At 42.2% G+C, this 24,720-nt stretch overlaps 1 protein-coding gene across 4 annotated transcripts in view; it reads right to left on the reverse strand.

The window, feature by feature from the left end:
- LOC146717336 (teneurin-2-like) overlaps positions 1-24,720 on the reverse strand; it is a 106,807-nt gene that overhangs the window by 50,016 nt on the left and 32,071 nt on the right. For 3 of the 4 annotated variants that reach the window (XM_085474613.1, XM_085474622.1, XM_085474605.1), the window contains exons 2-3: positions 13,681-13,887; positions 6,001-6,232 (exon numbers count right to left, since the gene is read on the reverse strand). In XM_085474613.1, coding sequence (XP_085330739.1) covers positions 6,001-6,232; positions 13,681-13,887 — 439 coding nt within the window. The remainder of the gene's footprint in view (positions 1-6,000; positions 6,233-13,680; positions 13,888-24,720) is intronic. The other variant, XM_085474628.1, reaches the window with a different exon arrangement.

Consider the following 24,720-nt stretch of genomic DNA (forward strand, 5'->3'; position numbering starts at 1 on the left):
CATCTTTGTATCTGTCCCCACAGTAATGCATTTGAAAGTAACCGGTAGTAACGTCCACCCCTTCCTTTCCAGCTCCTTCCAGATAAATTGAGATGCCGCATCCCTCTCAGTGATCTTATTCCGCCACCCCCCAGGGTTGTGGCCCACAGAGGAGCGTGCCGGGGTGCAAGGGAATATCCCGAGATCACGGAGATTGAACCTGGCATGAGCCACCCATAGGGGCTCAGAGGGAGCGATTGGAAATCAGATGCTTTCACACAAATCGTGCGCACACACACACGAGCACACACATGCGGTCGCATTCACACAGAGAAATGTATTCTGTCTCTGTGTTTCTCATTCACACGCACACGCAGCGGCACCAGCCATCTATAGTCATTTATCTCACACGGGTAAATGTATCCATGTTCTGCGGGCCTCAATCTCCCTCTTCTGCCTTTCTATCTCTCACACACACTCCCCAAAACAATCTCCTTCAATCACCACCTCTCTTCATTTCTCTCCCTCTCTCTCCTTCTTTATCTCTCCCTCCTCTACCGTAAACCATTCCTTTCCACATTCCCCCGCCCTCTCACCCCCCACTCTCCTGACTTATATTTCTTTGCTATATAACCGCCCCCCCCCCTGCCCCCCTCGTCTGTTTCTATCTCTCTCTGTCTCTGCCAGTCATCCAAGCCCTGGGGTGTTCTTAGGTGATCAATCTTCATCCTCTCACCGCTGTCACACTGTCGGGTCAAGCCAAAACGCATGTGCACGCACGCACGCACGCACGCACGCACGCACGCACGCACACACACACACACACACACACACACACACACAATGCATAATGAGTGGACAACAAATGCCAAGATTTACATATGATTACAGTGGGGAGCAGTCTGATTTTAAAAAAACAAAAAACAAACACATGCTTGGATGCAAATACACACACAAGCGTACACACATACACTCCCTCCCCTCACATGAACAGGTTGCTCATCATTTCCTATAGCTGCAGGTTATAATGAGATGGAGGACAGGCTCTGCCAGCACAGGGATGGTGTGACTCGCTGGCTCTGCCTGGCTGGCTCCGTCCCAATCACGAGCTCCAGCAACTCCAGCAGCTCAAGCCAGCACACCCAGCCTCCACCATAGCCTGGACTGGAGAGGAGGGCCCAATCTGGGCTGGAGGGTGGAGCTGGAATACTCTCTGTGCTGCTCTGGGCTCCATTCACAGCGACAGGCTCTGAGCCATGCCAAACCCCACCACCTGAACATGACCAAATACTGGCACTGTAGAGGCCTCAACAGTGTGGGCGTGTGTGTGTGAGACGCTTCAAATCTGCAAAGATAGCAGTCAGGATTTATAAAGTTATAAAGGATTTATAACTTTAAATAGATTTTATTTTCATCCTACATCACTGGATCAGAAATTGCAAGAAAAACAAATCGTCCTTCATCTCGAGTGATGTTGTGCCAGTCACGTCAACATAACAACGCAGGCCTAGAAGAAGAAACTGCCAGTTGAAACAGCTTCTTTTTAAAGGTGTACGTATTCTTGTTCCTACCCATCATGCATACAAGCACAATGTGTGAGCACAGGTTGAGCATAGACCTGAGATCAGTGGGGATGAATTAAACATAGCCAGGCCTCATAAATACTGCACAGGTCCAACGCTTTGGGGAGTTTATCCAGGCCCATCAGTACTGGAAGCCTCAGCACCCAGCAGGAGAAACACAAGTACAGCTTGCAGAGTAAATGCTCGGAGACTGACCACGCGCATGCGAACAAGCATGCAGGCAGTCTCCCTCTCACTGCCATGCTTCATGAATAGTAATACCCTGCATGAATGCTCTGTTTTCCTGGTAAGTGTTCTTTGTGTACTGACCCCCCCCCCCCTCCCCCACATGTGTAGAGTGTGTGAAAAGGTTTGTATTTCCTGCTTCTTCACTCCAGGTTGCATGCATAATACTCTTTTGTAAGGCGTCCTTTTTGGGGATGAGGTAGAGAAGGAAACTGAGCAGCACACTTTTATGAATCACAGCCTGGAGCCATTGGCTTTTCATTTAAAGGTTCATATACTGGTTTAGAAATAGGGCTGCCACGATTAGTCGACTAGTCACGATTACGTCGACTATCAAAATCGTCGACGACTGATTTAATAGTCGACGCGTCGTTTGAAGCTTTGTAAGATCACAAAAGACGCAGGAATACCGGTAAGCAGTAGGATTTAAGAGTGTAATAACGGCCTGACACAGAAGATGGCAGCACTGCATGTACAAGGATGCCAGCTGCCATTAACCCCGAAGAAGAAGAAGAAGCTGTGTCCCAGAATTCATAGCGCAGCCCAGCTCAGTTTACAACAATGGCGGCAGCTAGTTAGTTTTAATATTACTCTTATTATTCTTTCTGGGTCACAAAATAAACGTTTAACATATTTTCATGCGAGAATGTAGCTGTGTAAACCTCAAATATCTGCTCAGTTTATCAAGACACCACATATTTTCAAAAGCGCTCCGACGTTTTCGGAGACGTCTGTTACCCACTAGCTCGATAGCTAGCCGGGGTTACAGGCTCACCGGCAAATCGTTTTCAAACCCACCGTCGTCTGTCGCTACTCAGGTTAAATATATATAAGTCACTTAGATAACTTCAAAATGTTATTGTTTGGCTTTTTTAATATTTTATTTGTTCCTGAGTAAATCGGTTTGGCTGAGATTAAAGTTATAGTTTTTACACAGCTGAATAAACAACTGATTATCAGAAGTGTGAGATGCTCGAGAATATACTCCGGTGTCCCGTTATATTTTAGATAGCAAGGAGTTTATTAAACTTCACCGAAAGAATCTGCAAATTTCATTAAAATTTAATAAACTATCTTGTCTTTATTTTTAGTTAGCACAGACCATAAACACTTAAAGCTGTAAGCTAATGATAGTTATATAAGAGCAGATGCTGCTGGTGCAATAAGCTGTACGTTTTACGTCCAATGGATGATGATCTGATTAGTCGACTAATCGCAAAAATAATCGGTGACTAGTCGACTATCAAAATAATCGTTTGTGGCAGCCCTATTTAGAAATAATGGAAATGTGTGAGATCGTGGTTGCTTTGGGAACTAAAACAGTGCAGATACAGTTAGGTCCATAATTCCTTGGACAAAGAGACACATTTTGTAGTTTTGCTTCTGTACGTCACCACAATGGGTTTTTAAAGCATACAATCAATAAGCGATTAAAGTGCAGACTTTCAATTTTAATTCTGGGGCTTTTACAAACATTTTGCATTAACTGCTTAGGAATGACAGTAATTTTTAAACACAGTCCCCCATTTTCAGAGGCTCAAACTGAGAAACTAACAATTTTAAATACAAGCATAGTTATTACTACTTGGATGGAAATCCTTTGCAGTCAGTGACTGCTTGAAGTTTAGAACTGTGGACGGCACATAAATGCTGTGTGTCCTCCACTGAGATGCTCTTGCAGCCACCTTCTGTTGCGTGGGTCTCTTTGAATTCAATTTCAATACTTATTAAGATCAAGAGAATTCTCTTTTTGGCTGAGAACAAACGACTGACTTTGCCATTGAAGACTTTTCCTGTATATGGGTCATTATCCATGTTACGGGTGTACCTGAGCTGTTTTCTGGCTCATCTGGTCTTCTTCTTCTTGAGTATAATCAGAGTTTTACACCTTATTTTTTTCTTAATCATGGAAATAATTCTGTGATTGTGCACTGTACTTGTGGTCTCCCAGGCCTTTTTGGTGCCAGATGTACCAAACTGTTGATTTGGCCACTCCTAAAGTTGTTCCTATCTCTTTGATAGGTTCATTTTGTTTTGTTCAACCTAATCATGGCAACCATATTTGCACTGATATCTGTTGATAGTGACAAAACTATAAAATGCAAATTCAACATTCAGCTATTATGTCTGTAAGAGAACAGGACTTGTCTGGTCATGATGATGTTTGTCACAAACACACAATTATTTCTGGGACTGAAAATGTCTCAAAGTTAATGCGAAACGTTGTAAAACCCTTGCTAGTGTGCACTTTGATCATATATTTGACTTAAAATCCATTGTGTTGGTATAAAAGAGGAAAAAATACAGAAATTGTATCTTTGTGCAACATATTATGGACCTAATTATGAATGTTTAAGAGACAATTAGCTGAACTTTATTATTCAGACAATTCATGCAGGTGCTCCACTCTCACAGTGCCTATGAACTGATATCCATATCTCAGGGTTCCATAACATTTATAACAAGAATGCTAAATATACAAACTCATCATGGCGGAGACAATCAGTGATTTGTTGAATTAAAAAATAAATTGGTGTTAGGTGGGTGTTAAATAACAAAAAATAACAAGGGACAAAGATCAAAGCAGCATTTTAAGAGCAAATACAGGGTCAGTTAATTCCAGTGCAATTGCAATAAGTGGTTTCACTTGTGAAGGCAGAGTAGTTTGTACAGCGCTCTGAGGTGGAGTTTGTAATGAAATTTCGCAGGCTTAGATCACGTTTTAAAACGTGGATTCTTTTTAGGCTTGGTGAACACAGCTTTGTAGACTGGAGTTAATGAATATTCTGACTGTGATAGGTTTGTGTTACAGCTGGAGAAGTGTCTACATTTTACTTTTCCACTTTTCGGTGTTAAAAGCTTTGCTGACCTTTAAAGGAATGGCGATGTCAAAGTGGACCTTTCATTTTAAAGCTGGGATGGGTAGATTTTTTTTGTTGTTGTTATTGGTCCAAAATATTTTAAAAAATACAAAAGTTTTTGATTTATTTATATGTAGATTTCAAGAAAAAGCAGCTGATGAATGGTTAAGTGGAATGTTGCTAATAATTTGCTAATAACCACTAAGCTGGAGCCTAAGCAAATTATTATTAATTAATTAATATTAATTGTCTCTGTTCTTACACAAGAACGCAAATATTTAAATAATAAATATTTACAGATTTTGGGGCTTATTATCGTCATTTTTTTTATCGATTTATAATTAACTCTGTTTTCCTGGGTCTTTTCCCCTGTGTTATGAATAAATCTTCCTTTTTTGGTACCAGTACTGGTTTTATTTTGTTGTATTTATCCGCAAAACCTTAAAGGCTGGTTTGTGAAAATATTGTTGGACATAAACCGGTCCGTGGCGCAAAAAAGGTTGGGGACCGCTGCTCTACGTGACGCAAACACACACTACCCTACACATCCTCCGCTTCCTGTAAGCATGTCTCATTGCAGTCCTTTGCATGCTTTGCTTCCTTTCACTTCCGCTGATCCGTCACGTTATTGTGTCCCCAGAAACGCTTCTGTTGTGTTTTGTGAGATTTTGTTTTTTTATACTTCCAATGTGTCATTTTATATTTCCATTGTGTTTTTTTCTTAAGCTCCAGTGTGTTTGACCTCTCAGGGCTGCCGTATCATTAACATTAAAAGGCTCCCAAAAGCTTACCAGCAGTTGCCACGGCAAAAAAGCTTCGACAGCTTATTACTGGCTAGAGATAGCCAGTGTTATTAAGACACTCTGTTACCAGTTAGCTTGTCAGCCACAGCAGCTTACTAAATAGTCACTTCATCACTTAGGTTACAGCACCATTTATTTCAAGAGGACATAGTTTGAAAAGTGTCCATGGCCCATGAAGTCTAATATTTTTTTGCTAGTCTGCCAAGACCTTCCATTGATTTGTTCCCAGTTCCCTAATTTCCTTCCTTTTTAAGTTCTTAAGTATTCTTTCATTTTTAGTGTAACACGTTTTGTGGTAGTCCTAGTGAGTGAATAGTTGTTATTTTACATCATGGCCAAATACACCACAGCTTCTTTCTTTCTCTTCTAACATTTCTGTCTGACACCGCCACACTGAGCTGAATGGATCTGACCTTTCATTCCTCACTATTGATTACTCAAGGCTTATTCAACTGCTGTGCTTACTGTAAGTGGCTCCAGATATCAGCGTCAGGTAAACCCGTCAACAGAAAAACAATCCAAAACAAAACAGAAAATATATACTCTGACCTGGTCTCCAGCGGCACGTTACTGTTAAGCACCCAGCTGTCTTGTAACTGGACAGACTCAGGGGTGGTCGGACCATCTCCCGTCCCCGGAGCGGGTGCGTGAATGGGGTTTCGTCCGCCTCTCAGGGTGTTTCTGTTCAGGCTGTTGGCAGACTGGTGGGACAAAGTGTGGTGGTTGTGTGGAGGGGGCAGTGGAGGTCGTAGCGTGGTCTGACTCTGGTGGTTGGCAGCCCCTGGAAGAAAACAAGCACAGAGACGAATTTAAGAAAAACACTTCTGTGTGAAAATAGAGTCTCAGATCAAAGGGATCAAGGACTCGGTTCCAAAATGCTACAAACCCAAAAGTAGAACAGAAATGTTATTTGATATTTGGTGATTATTTCGCAGTATGTCAAAAGCAAAGCTCTTCAGCTTGCAAATAACTTCATTATCATTCCATTATGTACTACTTTTGCCTCTGCAATCATTTGGTTCGGAGTAGGTCTCATGTTTTCCAAACGGTCGATAACTTATTTGAGAAGGAAATTCCAGCTCAACAGATACGTGGAATTTGATAATCATCTTCTTACATTTTGATTCACGTTTTTCTCCATTTTGTCCATCTTCATTTTTATCCACTCCTCTCTCTCCTTGTCTCACTTTTACGTTTTCTCTCCAGTTTTCTTTTCCCCCCCAAGTAGCAAAAAGATGCGTGTGAGCAATATTAGAGCACTCAGCACAGCGTGCGCCCTCATCTCTTGCTCTCAGACTTGGGGGAACATGTCAGCTAGAATCCAATACCAGCCCTTCCAACAATGAGCTAATGGACTGTTGAGTGAGAGAGCTGAAAAACAAACCCGGATGACTCAGACGAGAACACCCATTCACACATCACAGTTCTCTCCCCCTCCCCCTCTCCCTCTTTCCATGAATCAGTGGGGGATTTGAGCCCATCTTCATCGTGCTTGTGTGTGGGTTTGCACGGGAAAATCAATAAACCACATACTATACAGTACAGGAGATCTTAACATACTTTTTTTGTTGCCAGCTGCTTAAAAAATTACATATCATGACAGTGCAAAACCTGCACGTCATTTATGCTTCACGCAGCTTTACGACATCGTTTGCTATTTCTTTCATCGATGCCACGCATCAGACTTTCATCATTACTGAGTATGGAGATACATGAGACTGTTTACTTGGTGCGTCGTCTTTCTCCAATTGATCAAAGTTTGGAGCACGTGCACACACATATGTGTGGGGTGAAAACAACAAAAAAGCAACTGCTTTGTCAAGCTGCGTGATCACACTTGCCCTCCTCCATATGTCATCTTCTCTTGGATTTGATAAGAAAAGAAACAGCGTGCGAGAGGAAGGGAGAAGTGTGGATGTGCTGAACTCTCCTGTCTGCTCTTCCGCTTTGATATTTGCCTGTTCACGTGTGTGTGTGTGGCGGAGGGAGGGGGGGGGGGGGGGGTGACGACTTTTAACAGATAGAAACCAAATCAGAAGACGAATGCATTTTGCATCTACATTATGCAAATGCATCTTTCTTTGTTCTCCTGAATGTGTGTTTAAGGGGAACCCAGCTTGCTTGCAACTCCCGTTGTAATGACAACCAGTTTGCGAGGTGACCTGATTCCTCTGCGATACTGCGGGGATGCAGGTGTCACCGCCGTGGCTGGAGAACAGATGCTCGTGAAAGGAGAGAAGGGGCGAGAAGGGGGAAGGAGACTGGGGGAAAAAAGATGGGGCCTGACCTCTGCTACACAGGAGAGACGCTAAACATCTGTTTGTGCGTGCAAAGATGCTCTTGGGAGAAACAGATACACATGCGTGCATGCAATCACCCGCATACATGCAGCCACAACACAGCCCGAAAGGCCATCCTTCTCTATCATAAACTCTGCACGTAAATTGATATTAAAGCATGCGGTGGGGTTTATTTCGTGTACTTCCCTCCTCCTCCTCCTTCCTATACTGCCCTATTTCTTGTTAAGGATTGTTTCTCTTTCATCTTCCTTTTATTTGCATTTTCCTTGTGTTCCTTTGCTGAAATGTAAAGCACTTTAAGATAAACCTTGTTTGTTAAAAGCACTTTATAAATAAAATTAACTAGACTTCCCCTCCCTGCAACGTCCCTATAAATGTGAAATACCTTTTACTGCACCCTATCTGCATAAATACTTTTATATAGTGTACCCATATCAACAAAAGCACACAAGCATCTAAATACAAAAAACAAAAGCCGTATACTGGCTGGGCACGTATGCAGGCATGGACACAGTCCCAACGATGCAAAAAATACAACTAGGCAACCCCACGCTCACTAGACCAGCCTGCTATCTCCCGTGTTTAAATCTGCGTACAAAAATGCATGCCTTATGCTTTTGTTCACTTTCTCTCCCATAAATATTGAACAGGTTTTTCATTCAAATTTGAATGAATAATATATGGCACACCTTGTATGGAAGAGGAATACTTTTTTCCCCAGCCCTACTTTTCCCACAAACTGCTGTAGCCTGGGTGCGTGAATGTGGTAAAATCTTCTGTGTGTATGTGTGTGTGCAGAGTCAGACACACTCCAACCACTGGAGAGGGTTTTCTTCAAATATCCAGCCACTAAATTATGTTGCGCAGGTATCAAGTCACGCTCTGTTCTGTCTGCAGAAACTTGCATCCACCACTTTTTGTAATAAGTGCATTTTGCTTTGCAGACTCAAGGCAAAAGAGAAAAAAATGCTAATCCTGTTATCTATCATTCAGCAGCAAATTCAATTGCACGTCTCCAGATAATGTCAGAAAAATGTAAATTCGGAGAAAAGTATTGCCTGTAATTCTATGCATTAACTCTCTTCGTAGCCTACTGGGACTGCCGCGGCTGTCATGTTCTGTCGGGCTAACCGAACTGAATTGTTACATGATAGAATGCGATTGTTCCTTTTATTCTTCGCTGAATCAATATTTACTGAATAAAGTGGATAACGACTCATTACTAATGCTCTGCTTGTGTTGTCGTAAAATGTGCTGCAGCGAAAAAAAAGAACAAGTTTTTTAAAGAAAGCACTATTCTTCCAAAAAGTCCCTCAACCTTTGGTAGAAGTTCAAGAAAGAAAGAAAGGAAGAAAAAAAAAACAGAAAAGAGAAGAAAAATATTTCTAGACGTGCTACAAAATATTTATGATCAGAGACAAATTGCTTTCCTTTTTCTGCTACAGCACGGGAGATTGATGTCAAAGAAATTTGTTCTCATGCAGACTTCAAATCCATAAAAAAACAACCCTTAGAGCTCGCTGGAGAAAACACAAACATATTGAGAAGTGGGGTCTGCCGGAGGAGCAAGGCTGACATACAAGGCTGTTTTTTTCATACATGCAGAGAACCGAAGAAAACATTTGCGTTTCTGTTTTGGCCACAAATACACAAACGCGAGTAACCACTGGAACAGAGGCGGCGTGCAGGAATGAGCAATCTTGAGCTAAATGGTTCTAATAAATTAAGATAGGGGACTTAGTCAGATAAAGTGTGTGGTTTCCAAACTACAACCCGCAGGTAGGCTAATAGGAACAACCGTTTTACTAGGAACCTGGTCTGATAAAAGACCAAACATGCGAAAAAGGAAATAGAGCAATTAGTGAGCAGCCAAGCAGATCACTTTTTATTCCACTTTATCTTTTCCTCCTTTCTTTTCCCTCTCTTTCACTCGCCAGTGTGAGTAAACAGAAAGCATTTACTTGACAGCTCTTGGTTTTGTTTTGTTTTTTGTGGAGAAGCTCTGAGCCCCCTTCCGACTGCTGTCGAAGCCTGACCCAGTTTATTCTTGTCCAAGGTCCCCTGTGACCGGAGAGAGAGGGGGACTATAGCTGTAAGCTGGTGCGTTTGGCTCGGGCTAATCCCTGGAAGTTCATTATGCTCGCCAATTCAAAGTGGCCTCATTCAGCAGAAGAGCATTAGCCTGTCTGCTAACCTGTTAAACACACTTCAGCCAGAAGAAGGGCCTCGCACATCATATTAATATCACAGTGTGTGTGTGTGTGGCCAACTGGCAGCAAGAACCAACCAAGGCAGTTTGTTTTGCAGCCTTGGATGGGTAAACTGTTTATTGACATTTTCTGTGGTTAACAGAGAAAAGTCACAGGGCAGGATGTGCATCTGTGTGTGTGTGCCTGTGTGCAGGACAGAAATGCCCATTCAGCAGTTAAAAAGGGATCAGCTCCCACCCCTCGCTCCCTATCGTCCCTCTATCCCTCTCACTCCCTCTGTCTACCCATCTCTTTATTTCACGCCCCATATCTCCACTGCTTCCACTTTCTTTTTTTTTTCTTTTTTTTCTTTTTTTTAAACTGCTGCACCAACCTTCATTGTTTTTCATGCACCTTCCCTTCCAATCTAATTGCCATGCTCCCCATGTTTTTAAGGGTGGTATATTCCCATGTGTTGCTGCTTCATGCGTCCTCTATCTGAGAATGTCACATGCTCCTCATTTGTCATTCTTCTCAGAGCTCTGAGGCTGAGCATGGAAGGAGAACTTGAGGTGAAACACACACACACACACACACACACACACACACACGCACAGCCTGACAAAGGAGCTTATTTCTCACTAAGGTTTTATTGTACACCATTGCACACACTACAACAGATACGTGCTGGCACAAAGAGGAAATAAAGTTAAAGACATACATTTATACACACATACATGCACACACACACACACACACACACACACACCGCCTCTGCCTTGGCTAGTCATCTCTGTCTAATTAGGAGGCAATAATCCGCTAGAGAAGAGTCATCAAATTCAGCCAAAAACAAACAGTCTATGAGCAGAAATGCATGCGTGCATTTTACCCTGCACCCACCCCCCCACCACACACACACACACACACACACACACACACACACACACACACACAAATACAAATGCACAAATTGTCCAACTGCTTTGCAAATGTCACCCTTACATAAGCACCATTAGGGAAGAATAACATTAGCGGAGAAGAAGGGAGTGTGCCTTTGTTGTGCCTTTGTTTCTGTAGATTTGTTTCAACAAAGCCATTAAACATTCATTGCTTCGGCAGTGACTTGAGGTGGCTTCCCTGGCAGCAGATAGCTAGCCACTTTAGAAGAGGCTTGAGCTAAAAATAGCTTAGTGTTCCCCATGCATAATGAATGGCCAGAGACAGCGCTAATGCTAGCTCTTTCCAGGAGCGATCTGCTACGCTCCGTTTGGTCGTCTCAGCTCTCCCGTCGTTCCGAGGGAGCGTTCCCAGACAGGTGCTCCGAGCCAGACAGTATTCCCATATAAACATTCGCAGACCAATTCCCAGCCAATCCTCGGCAACAACGTTCCGTTCCCATTCACCTGTCACGCTTCACTAGGAACACAAGTCATGTCTGTCCACCTGTTAGCTTAGGTAATGGTGGACTACTTTAGAGGAGCACACACACACACACATACACAAATACACACACACGCAGCATGCAGTTTCCTGAGGATTATCTCGCTGTGGTCAGTTTCTGCCTGGCTTGGTAAGGCTCATTTCCTGCCCAGCATCTACTCTCTCCAGGACCACACCAAACACATATTCAGACAGGCATGCACTTTCACAACACATGCATAAACAGTCGCCGGTTATAGGTGTTTTATTTGCTCGCAGCCATTGCTCGCCTCGCCTGCATGCCAGGCTATGTTTATGCAGTGCCAGACTGACACTCTGAACTCATTTAGGCCAATTTTAATGGATGCCCAAAGCCAAGGACTCTCTCTGCACACCATTAGATCGGCAGTCCTAGCTTGGAAAAGTAGCACTTTCATCCGAATGTTGTTGCTCTCCCATCCAAATATCTCCCTTTCAACCTCGAAGCTCTCATCAGTTTACCCTTTTTTACCCCGTGTCTCTTTAACTTTCTACGTGCCTTCGTCTCTGTCTCCCTTTCACTCACTTCCCCCCTATCCCCATCTATTTTTACTGGTGTGTTCTGGCTGCTTTCTTTTCTCTCTCCTTATTTTTCATGCACGATGTCTCATTAAACAACTTCAAGAAGTCAAAGTTTGGCTTTCTCTCTCTCCCCCCCCCTCTCTCTCTGCTCCCATTTGCCTCTTTGTGCCTCTTCTTCTTCTTTTTTTCTTTCCCAGCTTCTCCGTCATTGTTTTCTTTCTTTGTCTCTCTTGCTCGCTGTCTGCGTGTACAAGCTCAGCAGAGACTGAAAGAAGCCCCACAACAGAAAGTGTGGGTGTATACGAACAAGAATGAGAGAAAGAGAGAGTGCGCCTGCGAGCCTCACTCTCCCTCTTTACCAGTGTCTGCCATTAGGGTGTCAGTGGCAGAGTAAATTTATTTGCTGTGCGGTTACTGGGCTAATGATTGATGTTGCCCCAGCAAACAGTAAACCAATTAGAAGGCTGATGTAACGTCATTTTAAAAGCCTCCTAATCACGTTGCTCTTGAACCTGGGACCCGGGCCTTCCCTAATGAAGATTTATACTGGATCAAAGGAGAGCCTAACGCCATTAACAATAGATTGTATTCCACCAAAAATCACATTAGGACTTCTCTGCCCACCCCTCTCCCTCCCATCAGGCCTTTGCTAAATATATCTACTGATTACAAGTGCAGATGCACAGAGGAATGGAGAAACAGGGAAGAGCGGGAAAGGGAGGCATAGAGTTGCCCCACAGTAGCTAATTGTTGAGAATAAATGCGTATACTGATGAACAGCCTCATCACTGCAGACGTTTGCACGTGCATGTGTACGCGCACACAGCGTAAGAGGAGAAAAATAGTTGTGAGGTGCTGATATAAGCACACGAGGCCTCTAACAGCCAACAAGAAGGGCCCGGTGATGAAAGAGAAAGCTTAAAGCTGGGGAAACTAACTAGTTTGTCTTTGCTACGCTGATCCTCCTGCTGGCACTTAAAATTCATCATCCCCTTACCTTTCACTTTCCAGCGGATTATTAATGTCATATGGAAAATAACTACAAGCACACCTACTCAGTGGCAACCAAGCTGCACTCTGCAGAGAGTAGGGGGTTGCTTCTCCTTGCATCATTGTTTTTTTTTTTTTTGGTTAAGGTGGGAGGGTTACATTTAAAATGCAATCCATTAACGAATCAGCAATTGTCAGTCTAGGATTGTCACATGTGCCACAAAAAAATAAAAGGAAGACAGGATTTTTATATTAGTTCTTTTTATGCTTATGCAACAACTGATTTAAAAATCATAAACAGTTTTTTATTACAATCAGTGTCATATAACGATTACCTGACGCTGTAATTGTTTGCTTTGAATTCATCCACGAATGATCCAAATTAAAAGTTTTACGTCTTCTCGAAAAAAAACCCTATTACTATCCACAAATTTTATTTATTTATTTATTTTTACATTCTCTTATTATTTTAAAGCAATCACAGTAAAAACGTCCCCTCAGTTTGATTTCCAGCCCTGCAAACAAATGCTGACTTCAGTGGAATGCAGAGAAGCAGAAACAAATGGCCAGAGCCGAACAAGATGTGACATTAAATTAAAGCGCAGCATTGCTTGGCATTTTACTGAACGACTAAATCAGATCAGGAAATGGACACATGATGAGGTAATGCATCGACTCAGGTGATGGATGGCATATTGATGCAAACATTAAAACAAAAAAAAAAAAGAGAAGAGAGAATGAAAGGATGGTTGAATGGAGCGCTCTCTTACCAGTGGACGAGGGCTGGGCCCGGAGCAAGTATGAATCCTCCGGGTGGGGCTCCAGGTGAGAGTGGGTGGAGTTTTTCTCCAGCAGGGGCACCTGGCATTCCCTGATCGGTGGGGACGGGCCGGGGGAGGGGTGGTGGGGGGCAGACGAGGAGGACGGGAGGGATGGAGGGAGCAGGGTGGAGGAAGAGGTTGGAGGGAGTGGACGACCTGGAGGATGGAGGGACAGAAAGAGAGGGGGGGCAGAGAAGGACGGAGGGGACGTTAGACAAAACAGATGGCATTGTCTGACAGTGATACAGGGGCCTGCTCAGAGAGGCAACCTGAATGGGAGACGTGGATATTTTTAATGAGGAGATGCCACCATTTTTTTAAGGGGCCTGTTGACTCAAATTACAGGTAACTCTGGGATCAATCCAAATTTTACGGTAACTATATCTAAATTTTAAAAAAAGTTTTATTGGTATTACTGATTACTGGTTGGACAGAGCTAATGCAAATGTGTTTGTCTTTGTTGGGAAATAAAATAAAATTAAGATCAAAATGTCTCTGAATGAGAGATTTTATTTTTTTGTGCTTTACTTAATTTGAGCTAACCTTAACCTTTAAGGCTTAAAAATCTGCACACGGATTGAAACACCTGCTGCACGCACACTGTACTCAACAAAGCTATCCGGTTAACCCCTAATTAAACTTGCTTCTTTGAGCATCCCCTGATATTAATAATGTAGAACATGCTGGGTACAATCACAGAAGGCTGAGACACAGAGAACGATCAGTGCAGATCTCCTAAGTGCATTAATGAGTACAAAAAAAGTTTCCTTTCAAGTCATGACAATTTTAGTGCCGTTTTCTCATTTTTAAAAAAAATGAAATATTGATATAAGTGGTTTAAAGCCATTCACAGTACTATACGCACACACACACACACACACACGTATATACATACATGTTTTTTCATACACATGCCAAAATTAACACAGGACGCTATCTACTCCTGTAAACACCTAAAAAATGACCAAATGAAGCAATGGGGTCATACTGAATTGACCAACGGTGCAATTTATAAGCATCTGTTATTTTGTCATTAAAATAGTTCAACACCAATGGTAGAAGACTGCTGCTAGGACCTACATCCATGATACGATTGTCCTCTACATGGGTAAGACAAAAGAAAGTTAACAGCCAAGTCTTTAAATAGTAGGAGCCATGGGATGCGTGGACACAATCAGGCTGTCCCGTACACCAGAGAGAGAAGAGTGGGATGGAGAGAATTCACTCTACTCTCCAAAGGTTTGGAATCAAGGACAAAGACAAATCTAATAAATTCTATTTAGAGACTGCTCAAAATATAGAATAATTATGTCTGCCATATTTGCAGCTCAATCAATCAACAATATGATAAGAATGAGGCCACTGAGTCCAGTCAATCCACAGAAGGACTCAGGTTATTATAACTACTAATTAGATAGTCGACCGAAGACTTTTTAACACAATCACTTATTTTCTCCTCCTTCAAAGTAAAATCTCTTGTTAGCCAGCCATGTTTTTTCTTCTTCTTTACAATAACAAATTACCCATTTTTTCTCCCACAAAGTTTAAGTGTGTGGGGGAAAGCGGTCTAGTTCTTCTCCAGTTCTACAAACTTCATCTATTTGTTCGCTTGTCGCCGAAGACTTCAGCGGGAAAATCGAAAACACAGCCTTTCAGTCTCCTTTCTCTTTCTTTTCACACAGAACAAAAACAGTCAGCAACATAGCAGGAGAAAGACAGAAAAGCATTGAGACCTTGGAGAAAAAGAAAAGATAGCTGCACATTCATCATTGCACTATCTCCCCCCCTTTCTTTTTTTCCCCTTACTGGCGCTCCTTCAGAATACAGATGTGGTGTGATTGTAATTTGACAGCATTCATCTTCCCATCACAGAGCATTGACAGGAATCAAAAAACTGCAAAGGGCATGATAGATCGGGGGGTATGGTGGGCTTTTTTTTCAGTGACAATGCAATTTTGCTCGCCTCGGGGGGAAACGGCACCTGGGCGAGGGAGAGGAGAAAGATCAATGCAGACATCACTTAAGAAACAAAGCGGTTGGACATATTTGTTGGCTAACGCGCCCTTCTATGCGGCATCAAAATGAAACGCATTAATCATGGTAAATACACCTTTGACTCCAGGTGTTGTCGCGGCTTTTGCAGAGATTTATTTGATAGAAACAGAGACAGACTGATGCCTCCATCCTGCTGTCCAAACTGCTCCAGCTCAGAGCTTTGCGTCATGGAAACCAGAGCTAGGATCGATCCACAGCCCCACGTTAACTACACCCCAGAGACATGCTAGCCTTGTCTTCTGTTTAGGTATGTGTGTGTGTCTGTGTGTGTGTACGGTCAATCTCATCAGAGCAAACAGAGAAAAATGGATAAACAATGGCAAAGCAAACACTGTGGCTGACAGGGGGGAAAAGGGGACGGACAGAGAGGGACAGGCAGAGACTGATGGAGAGAAGGGGACGCAGGTGGGGGGAGACAGTGAGGTTACAGGGTTAACCGGGGAAATCAAGAGCAGGAGAGACACACAGAGAGAGAGAGAGAGGTATGGAGGGGGTTTGGGGGACAGTCAAGAAGCTATGAGCTGACAAAACTTATTGCCAATAAAAGGGAAAAAAATGCGAGGAAGAAAGCAATAGAGGAAGGGAATTAGGAGGGGAAGAGGCAATAAGAGGGGACTGAGCAAGATGGAGGACAGGAACAAAATGAATAAAGAGGTAAAGGGGGAATAAGCCACCGATACGAGCAAAAAAAAAAAAAAAAAAAAGGCCCAATGATCTATATGAAGTGACTTTTTAAAGAATGATGAGACGGAACCTAGTGATTTGCATATTTCACAAAGCCTACAATGAGGCTACTGGTGACCACTGGCAATAGAAAAATGGCAAATGTGTAGCAGCACACCTTGCAGAAGAAGAAGAAGCAGAAGAAGAAACATGCATGTTTTTATCGCGGGTCCACACAGCTGTGTCTGTGTGTGTGAGAGCTCATGCACATGCTGTTATTAATATTCTAAATGCCTTTAATCACAAAAAAAGGAAAAATTGCACTAGTTGGCCAAAAGCAATTAAGGGAACTTTAATCTCCTTAGCAATTATGCTGTGGGGCATCCTTAACTCAGTCATTTCTGCCCGCTACATTTCTAGAAAGGTCAGTGGAAATTGCTTTGTGTTATTAGAACAAAGACTTGGCAATGAGCTCACGTGGTTCTCCTGACGATTTGTTCATTGCCATCCTTCAGTCGCCTCCCTGGCCATCTGTATACATCTCTCAGTCCTCCTCTCCCTGCGCCCGTCTCTCACTCACTTTGAATCTACAGCTCTCTCGCGCAAGTGTTGATTAGTGTGAAAAAGAAGCGTATCATGGGGGAGAATCTAGGCAATCCTAAGACTGTAGCATTGTATTAGAAGTATTAGCAGTGTCCCTTGATGATTTGTGTACAATGTAAAACACAAGACACACAGGCGTGCACATGCACACAGCCGTCATTAGTTTGTTCTGCGGGCACCAGGCTTTGAGTTGCTTGTATGAGTCATACGAGCATATAAGCTTTGCCTGTTGCTGAGCTACTGCATGTGAATGAGCGAATGAGTTTAGCATCGTCTATTGTTTCTCCGTGAAGCCATTCCTTACTCGGCAACGGAATTATACATGAGGCATAATTCTGCTAGTTGGCTCCTCAATGCTTTCCCTTCCCTTCTCTTCCGTGTCCTTGCCTTCCTTTCCGTCCCTCCCTCCCTCCTGCCTCAATCCGTCCATCCGTCCACCCATCTGGCTGAGGTGAGGAGCGGTAGGCCGAGGGAGAGGAGAGCAGAGTGGAGCGAAGGATGGAGCGACAGCTGGAGCCCAGTCAGACAAGGAGAGACAAATTACCCCTCTAACGAGAGCCATTCATCATCTCTTCATCTCTCCCTTCATTCATCCCTCTCTTCCTCCACACCTCTACGTGCGGCGCGGTGCACCTGAAAAGCGCTTCGATCTGCCACACAACTTCACACTTGACAATGTTTCTCATTTAGTTGCTACTCGAGCGCGGAAAAGTCAATCAGCACGTGCTCCTAAAAAGATGACGAGGGGTTAAAAAAAAAAAAAGTAGAAATAACGAAAAGAAAAGAGCGGGGGGAAAACAACAAGACGAGTGAAATGATTGAATGAGCTATGCGCCGGGAAAGAAGGAGGAAAAAGAAGCGACACACCCATGCTGGCACATGCAGAGACTCATTACCATGGCTGCTGTCAGCACAGATGTTGGACTGAGGGGGTGCTGTCAGTCAGTGTGTGCCTAACTATGCACATATATGTGTGTGCGCGCGTACGATAGTGCCTGACAGTGATCTGAGGGCTATTTAGACAGCTGTTGACACAATGGACCCTTTTCTCTATTTATCCATACAGTTCAGTCTATCTCCTCCATCTCATCTCTTCCTGTTCCTCCCCTCTCTTCCTATTTCTCAAGTTCTCGCCTCCTATTTCCTCTTATTCATTGCTTATTAATATTACACATTTTGCACGACTTGCAAGACGCACACCTGTTGTTGGTGTGAGCAACAACTGGATGTGGAAGTCTATCCAGGAACGGCCTGCTTTATGCGTCCTCCCACATCCACCCCCTCTATTCTTTCCTTTCGTAATCAGCGCCATTGCCGAAAATGAGTGATAAAATGAGTAAAGTGGGAAGGGAGAGATGAGAAGATGATTCAACAGACGTGTTTTAATTAATAAAGTTGGGCTTTCATTGCCTAAAGAGATGATTGTATCACTGGCTCCCTCTTTGATGTGAAACAGAGTGTCTGGGTTTTTCTCTGCCCTAGAGCTCTCCTCTGCTTGTGCTACGCTTCTTTCTTTCATCTCGCCAGCATCACTTTGTCACTTCGCAAGTGTAGGGGCGTCTTCCCAAAAACGCAGATCCTCCACGGACACACAAACAGCCCGGGGCTGTGGCTGAAGATGTCTTTCAGTAGGGCAAAGGGTGCTATCCAGACTTCAGGGCATGACTCAGAGTCTTCTTCTGGTTTACTCAGAGTACATTGGTCCAAGTTCTCATAGAGTTTCTCTCAAAAATATCAGATGTTTTGAAAAATGAAGGTTCTGAGAAAAAAATTATCAAATTTTCTGTTCGGTCTCCGTTTTTCTGCTCCCATGCACAAAAAAATGTTTTATTCCAGACCACACGTTCACACAGTAAAGATCTGAACTAACTTTGAGCTGGATGCTAATCATCACTATTAATGAAATCAAATAACATTTGAGTTTGCGGGTTCTCACTCAAGCATTTCTAAGAATCTTTAATTTAAACAGAGCTTAAACTGAGCCTATCCATTAATGTTATCTACTTGTTTTAACAGTTTTTTGTTCACTCTCAATCGGCAACCACCGATTTCTCACTAGTCTGTTTTTCTGCTCCCATTCAAACATGAAGTATTTATTCTGGAGTCACTGAAGACCAAATGTTCAAACTGTAAATATCTGAGCCAACTTTGAGCTGGATGTCATTCAACATGATTAATTAAATCAATAAGAATTAACTCGCTTACTCAAAAACGATTTAAATAAGCAAATTCTCAGTGTAGGCTTAAAAAAAAAAGTCGCCTGTTAATGTCATCTAGATGTAAAGAAAAAAATGTTAATTCTCATTGAGCAACAGGTATATTTGAAATATTTCAGTGAGCTGAAAATAAAGTACTCCACAGTACTTCTATGTACCACTTGGAAAGTAGCTTCAAATTACTGGTTTGCATTACATTATGCACTCATTGCTTTGGAGAATAAAGCTTCTACACTTTTACACAATAACTGTTTCTACCAGTCTTTACAAATTTTTTTTTAAATAACTAAGCATTTCGGTAAAATTTGTATTACTGATTTATAAGCCTGTGACTGAATGTCACCACTGTGACTAGTGACCATACGAAAATGGAATATTGATTGAAAAATACCCAGTAACTTGATGCAGCTGGTCAACACAACACAGCACAAGGAGGCTTGTGAACATGAATCAGTGAATTTGTAAAGAGCCTAACTTCCAATTCCAATACCATGGTGTTGGAACTAAGAATATAACAAATACAACCAGTTAGCAACCAGTTGTGTTAAATCCTGTATTACAAAGACGCCTGACAGTTGAGTGACTCGGGTTGATTGCAATGTGTTTGTAGTGCCTTTGCATTCATAAAATAGATGGAAATTATTTTCAGACCTTGGTCGATCTGGCTGAGAGTGATCACCTTCACTGTGAGTCAAATCACATACAGAAGTCACCCAAAGGTTATTCAACTTCCAAGTAACCAGTTGGCTGCTGCAACTACTTGTTGCTGCAACTACTTGCCATCTCAGATGGCACAAAATATTCAATGCAATCAAAGGGCAACCATCGATTTTTACTTAAGACTAATCCAGAAACGAATAAAAACTAAACAGAAATGAGCAAACCATATGTAGTGAAACTACACACAATTCGAAACAAAAATTAAAAAACGGATTTTTTTTTAAAAATTGAGTGGAAAATACAAACCTAAATGACACATTTCTCATCTGGCCAGATATGCTATCTAAAACTTGAACGCTGTGAAAATTACAGCCAGCCTCACAGAAGCAGCACAAAAGGAATGAATGAATGAAACTGGATTATTTGAAAGGGAAAAGAAAAAGGATATGTATGTAGGTAGATGAAAAGTTAAAGGCAGAAATCCTCAAAAGACCTTTACCTTGTTCCATCTTTTCAATCACAAATCAAAAACCACCTCTACAGAAGATGGCTCTGAGGTCACTCAGAAGTAATAGGTTCTGATGATTAGTGGCCTCTTAACAATATCCTTTGGCCTTCATATAATGTGAAGTGCACTGGGATAATGGAAACCAATTACAAACTAATGTCAACAGAACTTTGAAAAGAAACGCAAGGAGATGATGAATTGAATAACAGTGTTGATGGTCTCATCAAAGACTATTCTACGAAGGAACAGAGACAGACACAGACCTCAAAAGTCGTTGCGTGTCGTACTTCACAACCGCAACAAAGTACTGACTGATTGAGCTTTGCTGTGCTTTAAAACCTATACAAATACAAAAGCCTATATTCACCTAAATGAAGTGCAAAGATAGTGGACAGGATGGAGAACTGAAGATGAACTACACAATGCTCCCAGGGGATTAAACAGAAAGGAACATTGTATAGATCAAAAAGGTGGAGGCCAGAGTCGACAGCTTTTACAGCAAGCCTGACCACAAATGCACGTGGATACATTTGCATGCACACAGTCGTATAGTATGCTACAGTGTGCTGCAGGAAAACAAATGATGCAGGCCATGAATTCTAACAAAATACTTCCCAGATTATTCCAGCGTCTGCTTCAGGAGGTCCTTTCTCACTCCTGTCAAGAAACATTTTTTTGTTTTTGTTTTTATTTTCTACCAGGGATACGAGAGCAGACCCAGCTTGACACAAAACAATACACTCGACCTTTAGCCCCAGCAGCACAAATGCAGTTGAGCATCTTTCAGCGTCTGCTAATTGAAACATGCCTCCCTGTTGCGGAAATGTGCAAGAGTGTGTCGTGTGTGTGTGTGTGTCTATGGCTATACATAGCATTAGGATGCTACAGCACAGTCATGCTGTCCACTGTCAGAGATGTCCACTGTGTAACTTGGGGCAACCACGCAGGCTGCATTACCATATAAATTACATCCATGTTGCTGCTCCTGCTGTGGATTGATGGTATTGTTATGGATTCTACGCATTGGAGCCTCATTGAAAACAATCAAAATAAATAGCCTCCTCCTCCCACATCAATGCAAACACACGCACAGATGCATGAGCAAGCGCACTTCACCACAGCTGCACATGCACAAACACAATATACGTGCATGGTAAGCACAAAAATACGGCCAGACCTTCAACCTAAGGTGAAGAGCTATAGATAGCTATCCTCTCAGCTTTCCATTAACTCTGAACATGCTCAGTAATTGCTGAAAGGAGCACAGGGCGACATTTCTGTGCAGAAAAGTCTGTTTGCTGGTGTGTGTGTGCGTGTGTGTGCGAGTCATTTGCAAAATCCGTATCAATACATCACTTTTGTGCTGCTGCTGTGCTCACTAAGCAACCCATTGCCTATTAATGATCCAAGCAGAAAAAATGGACATATCAGGGAAGAAAACACAATAAATTATTAATCAGCAAAATCACCAAAAATTATGCATACGGCATATATTAAACCTTGTATTTATACAGTTCTAATTTGCAGCAACAGTTATCTCAAGGCACCTTGCACTGTAATGTAAAGAGATGTCAATATTAAAGGAACGAAACCCAACAATTTCTTGTGACAGTTGAAAGAAAAAAAACTCAATTTCAATAGGAAGAAACTTCGCTCAAATCCAGGCTCGGGGAGGTCAGCCATCTGCCTCGAGCAGTCGGGGTGATGTGAGAGAAGTAAGTGCTGTTGCCATGGTTGGTGGGGGGGGTGCTTGGTCTGCAACAATGTTTAGGTGGGTGGTATGTGTGAAAGGAACATCCACATGGATGCCAGGACAGAAAGTTTGCCATTAACGTCGTTCCCTTAACGTGCCAGCAGTTTTAACATCGTGCCTGATCCGTGCAGATATGTGAACAGAGTAACAAGAACCACACAAAACACATCCTCAATATGACACTGAATAAAAGCCGGCGTTTAAAAATGGCACCCAATTATTTTCAGTTTCATTCCTATTATGAAACGAAGACAAGTGAAACAAATATTACATCTGAATAATAGAAAAAGCACTTTTTTCTGTATTAAATCCAAAAGATTTCATGGCACCAGCAAAGCTGCTTCCATGTTTTCGCACTTGAGAGAAGGGCCGAGAGTCACATATGGACAAAGTCTTTGATTACCGGAGATAGCACTTGGTCTTGGCACTTAGTGTAGCCACTGACAAAAACAACAGAAACCTGCCTGCAGCTTTGGACATTAAATTTATATTCTATCTGGAAGTCCAATATCTCTGTTTGTTATTTCCACTGGAGAAAGCTTTTAGATGCTGCAGTAGAAAAATCAGTGGGGTGAAAACCTGGGCAGACAGAGCTTTCCCTCCAATCTTCCATGCTGCTGAATCACTCGCAGAAGTGTTTAGTGGTGTGTGGAAAAATTGTGAACCTGGTACAAGCTAGGGACATGAATTAGGAGTAGAAGCAGAAATTAAATTCAACATGTCTATGTGCTTGCCATGCAAAAAAAGGAGAAAAAAGGCGAGTTACAGTTCATTTAATGTAATTAGCTGTAATTAATGTTTACTAAAAGATAAAAATTGGACAGTTTCAATGTTCTGACAAAGATCAAGGTAAGAAAGAAGCTTCACCAAAAAGAAGAAGAAGAAAAAAATTCACTGCTCAAAACATTCTCACTAATAAGCACTTAAATGTGAGTCACCCAAGATTGAATTAAATGTTTACACCATTTCCAGACAGCCTAAATTTCCACACAGCTAATAATTAGGTCTTCTTCTGTGGTGGATAGAGAATGTGCTTATTCTTATTAATTACATGAGGCCAGTGCGAAAAATAAACTCAAATCCTGCATTACCCACAATCATCCGAAATTAATACTATACTCATTAAAAATCAAGTGTTCGTGGAATGCATCATAAAAAAAGCAAATAAAGACAAGTGCAAAAATAATACAAAAACACACATTCAGCTACATACCATACACAGTCATAGTAACACACACAGGTAACTGCACAAATACCTATTCAGCACAGCTCTACAAAAACATCAGCCATTTTGGTGTGGTTGCTATGACGAGCTAAATCTTTAAAGACCACAAAAAAGACAGAAAGATGCAGAAAAACAGAGAAGAACAATTAAAGAGCAGAAAAAGAATCCAAAAGAAGAACAAAAAAAGAGAGCGAGAGCCAGGGGAGAAAGAGGAGATGGAAAGCGATCCGTTTGGTGCACGCTAGTTTGCGACCTTGTGCAATCGGAGATATCGCGTTTAACTGGAAAGTCGTGAATCAACTCAATTTCAATCACACTCTTTTGTGTGAGTTGTTACATTATTTGATGTATGCGTGTGAGACAGTGGGCTTGTGAGGCTGAGTCAGCAGTGTCTCCTTTGACGATAAAGCACACACACTCACACTAACACACACTCACAGTCCCCAGAACCCTCTACGTTGGGATCAGCCAAAAGAGGGATGATGTATTTAGAGCCAGTGGATAATGGCTGTACTGTGGCCTGTTGCTGAGAGAAACCTCTCCTCTCTTTGATGTTCTGCAGTCTCTATTTATAGTAACAACAGAAAAAAGGACTGAAAGAGCTGGAAAACACATAGGCCACATTTTGTTCTCACTAACTAGCTTACTGTTGAGCATTGTGCTCTCTCTGAGCAGGCGGTAGTGTCTCAACACTCCTGGCAGAATTTACAGAGCCGCTGGCACTTCGGTTTAGACACATCCTGCACCTCGGCGCAGTGAAGTTATTTATCAGATAGATACAGCATTGTTGAATTTGCAGTTTGCTAGTGCTGCTGCAAATTCTGGTATCGATCTGACACCAAGTAAAGTCAAGGCCGGTTTTGCCGATATCAATACCGATAGTTTTTAACGTATAAAGGCAGCTTATGTAGGGGAGAGCTGCGTGTCATAATATGATATGATATGACTCATCGTTAATTTTCAAATTATGAACACATTTTAATGACCACTATATCACTGTGATTTTTACCTTCCACATTCAACACAACAAGAAATTCCTTTAAGCTTTTCATGTATTTTGGAGATGTGGAATGTAAGTGTGCCTGTGTCTGTTTAAATGTGCTATAGGCTACAAATAAAATAGACATTTTCAACTAAATAAATAAATTACACAATTCAGTGTGCTACATAGCCAACTTAGAGGACAGAAAGTATCGGTCCTGTTGTGCTAGTATCGATCTGATACTATTTATATTTGGATTGATCTACCTGCTTCTACTGTGTGCATTTTAAGGAGTGAGGCGTAACAGATGGAGGCATGGATTTT

This window comes from Copadichromis virginalis, linkage group LG2 (genome assembly GCF_057382275.1).
Source record: "Copadichromis virginalis isolate Kocher_CV1m ecotype Utaka linkage group LG2, C_Virginalis_male_GT1.1, whole genome shotgun sequence".
In the NCBI taxonomy this organism is placed as follows: domain Eukaryota; kingdom Metazoa; phylum Chordata; class Actinopteri; order Cichliformes; family Cichlidae; genus Copadichromis; species Copadichromis virginalis.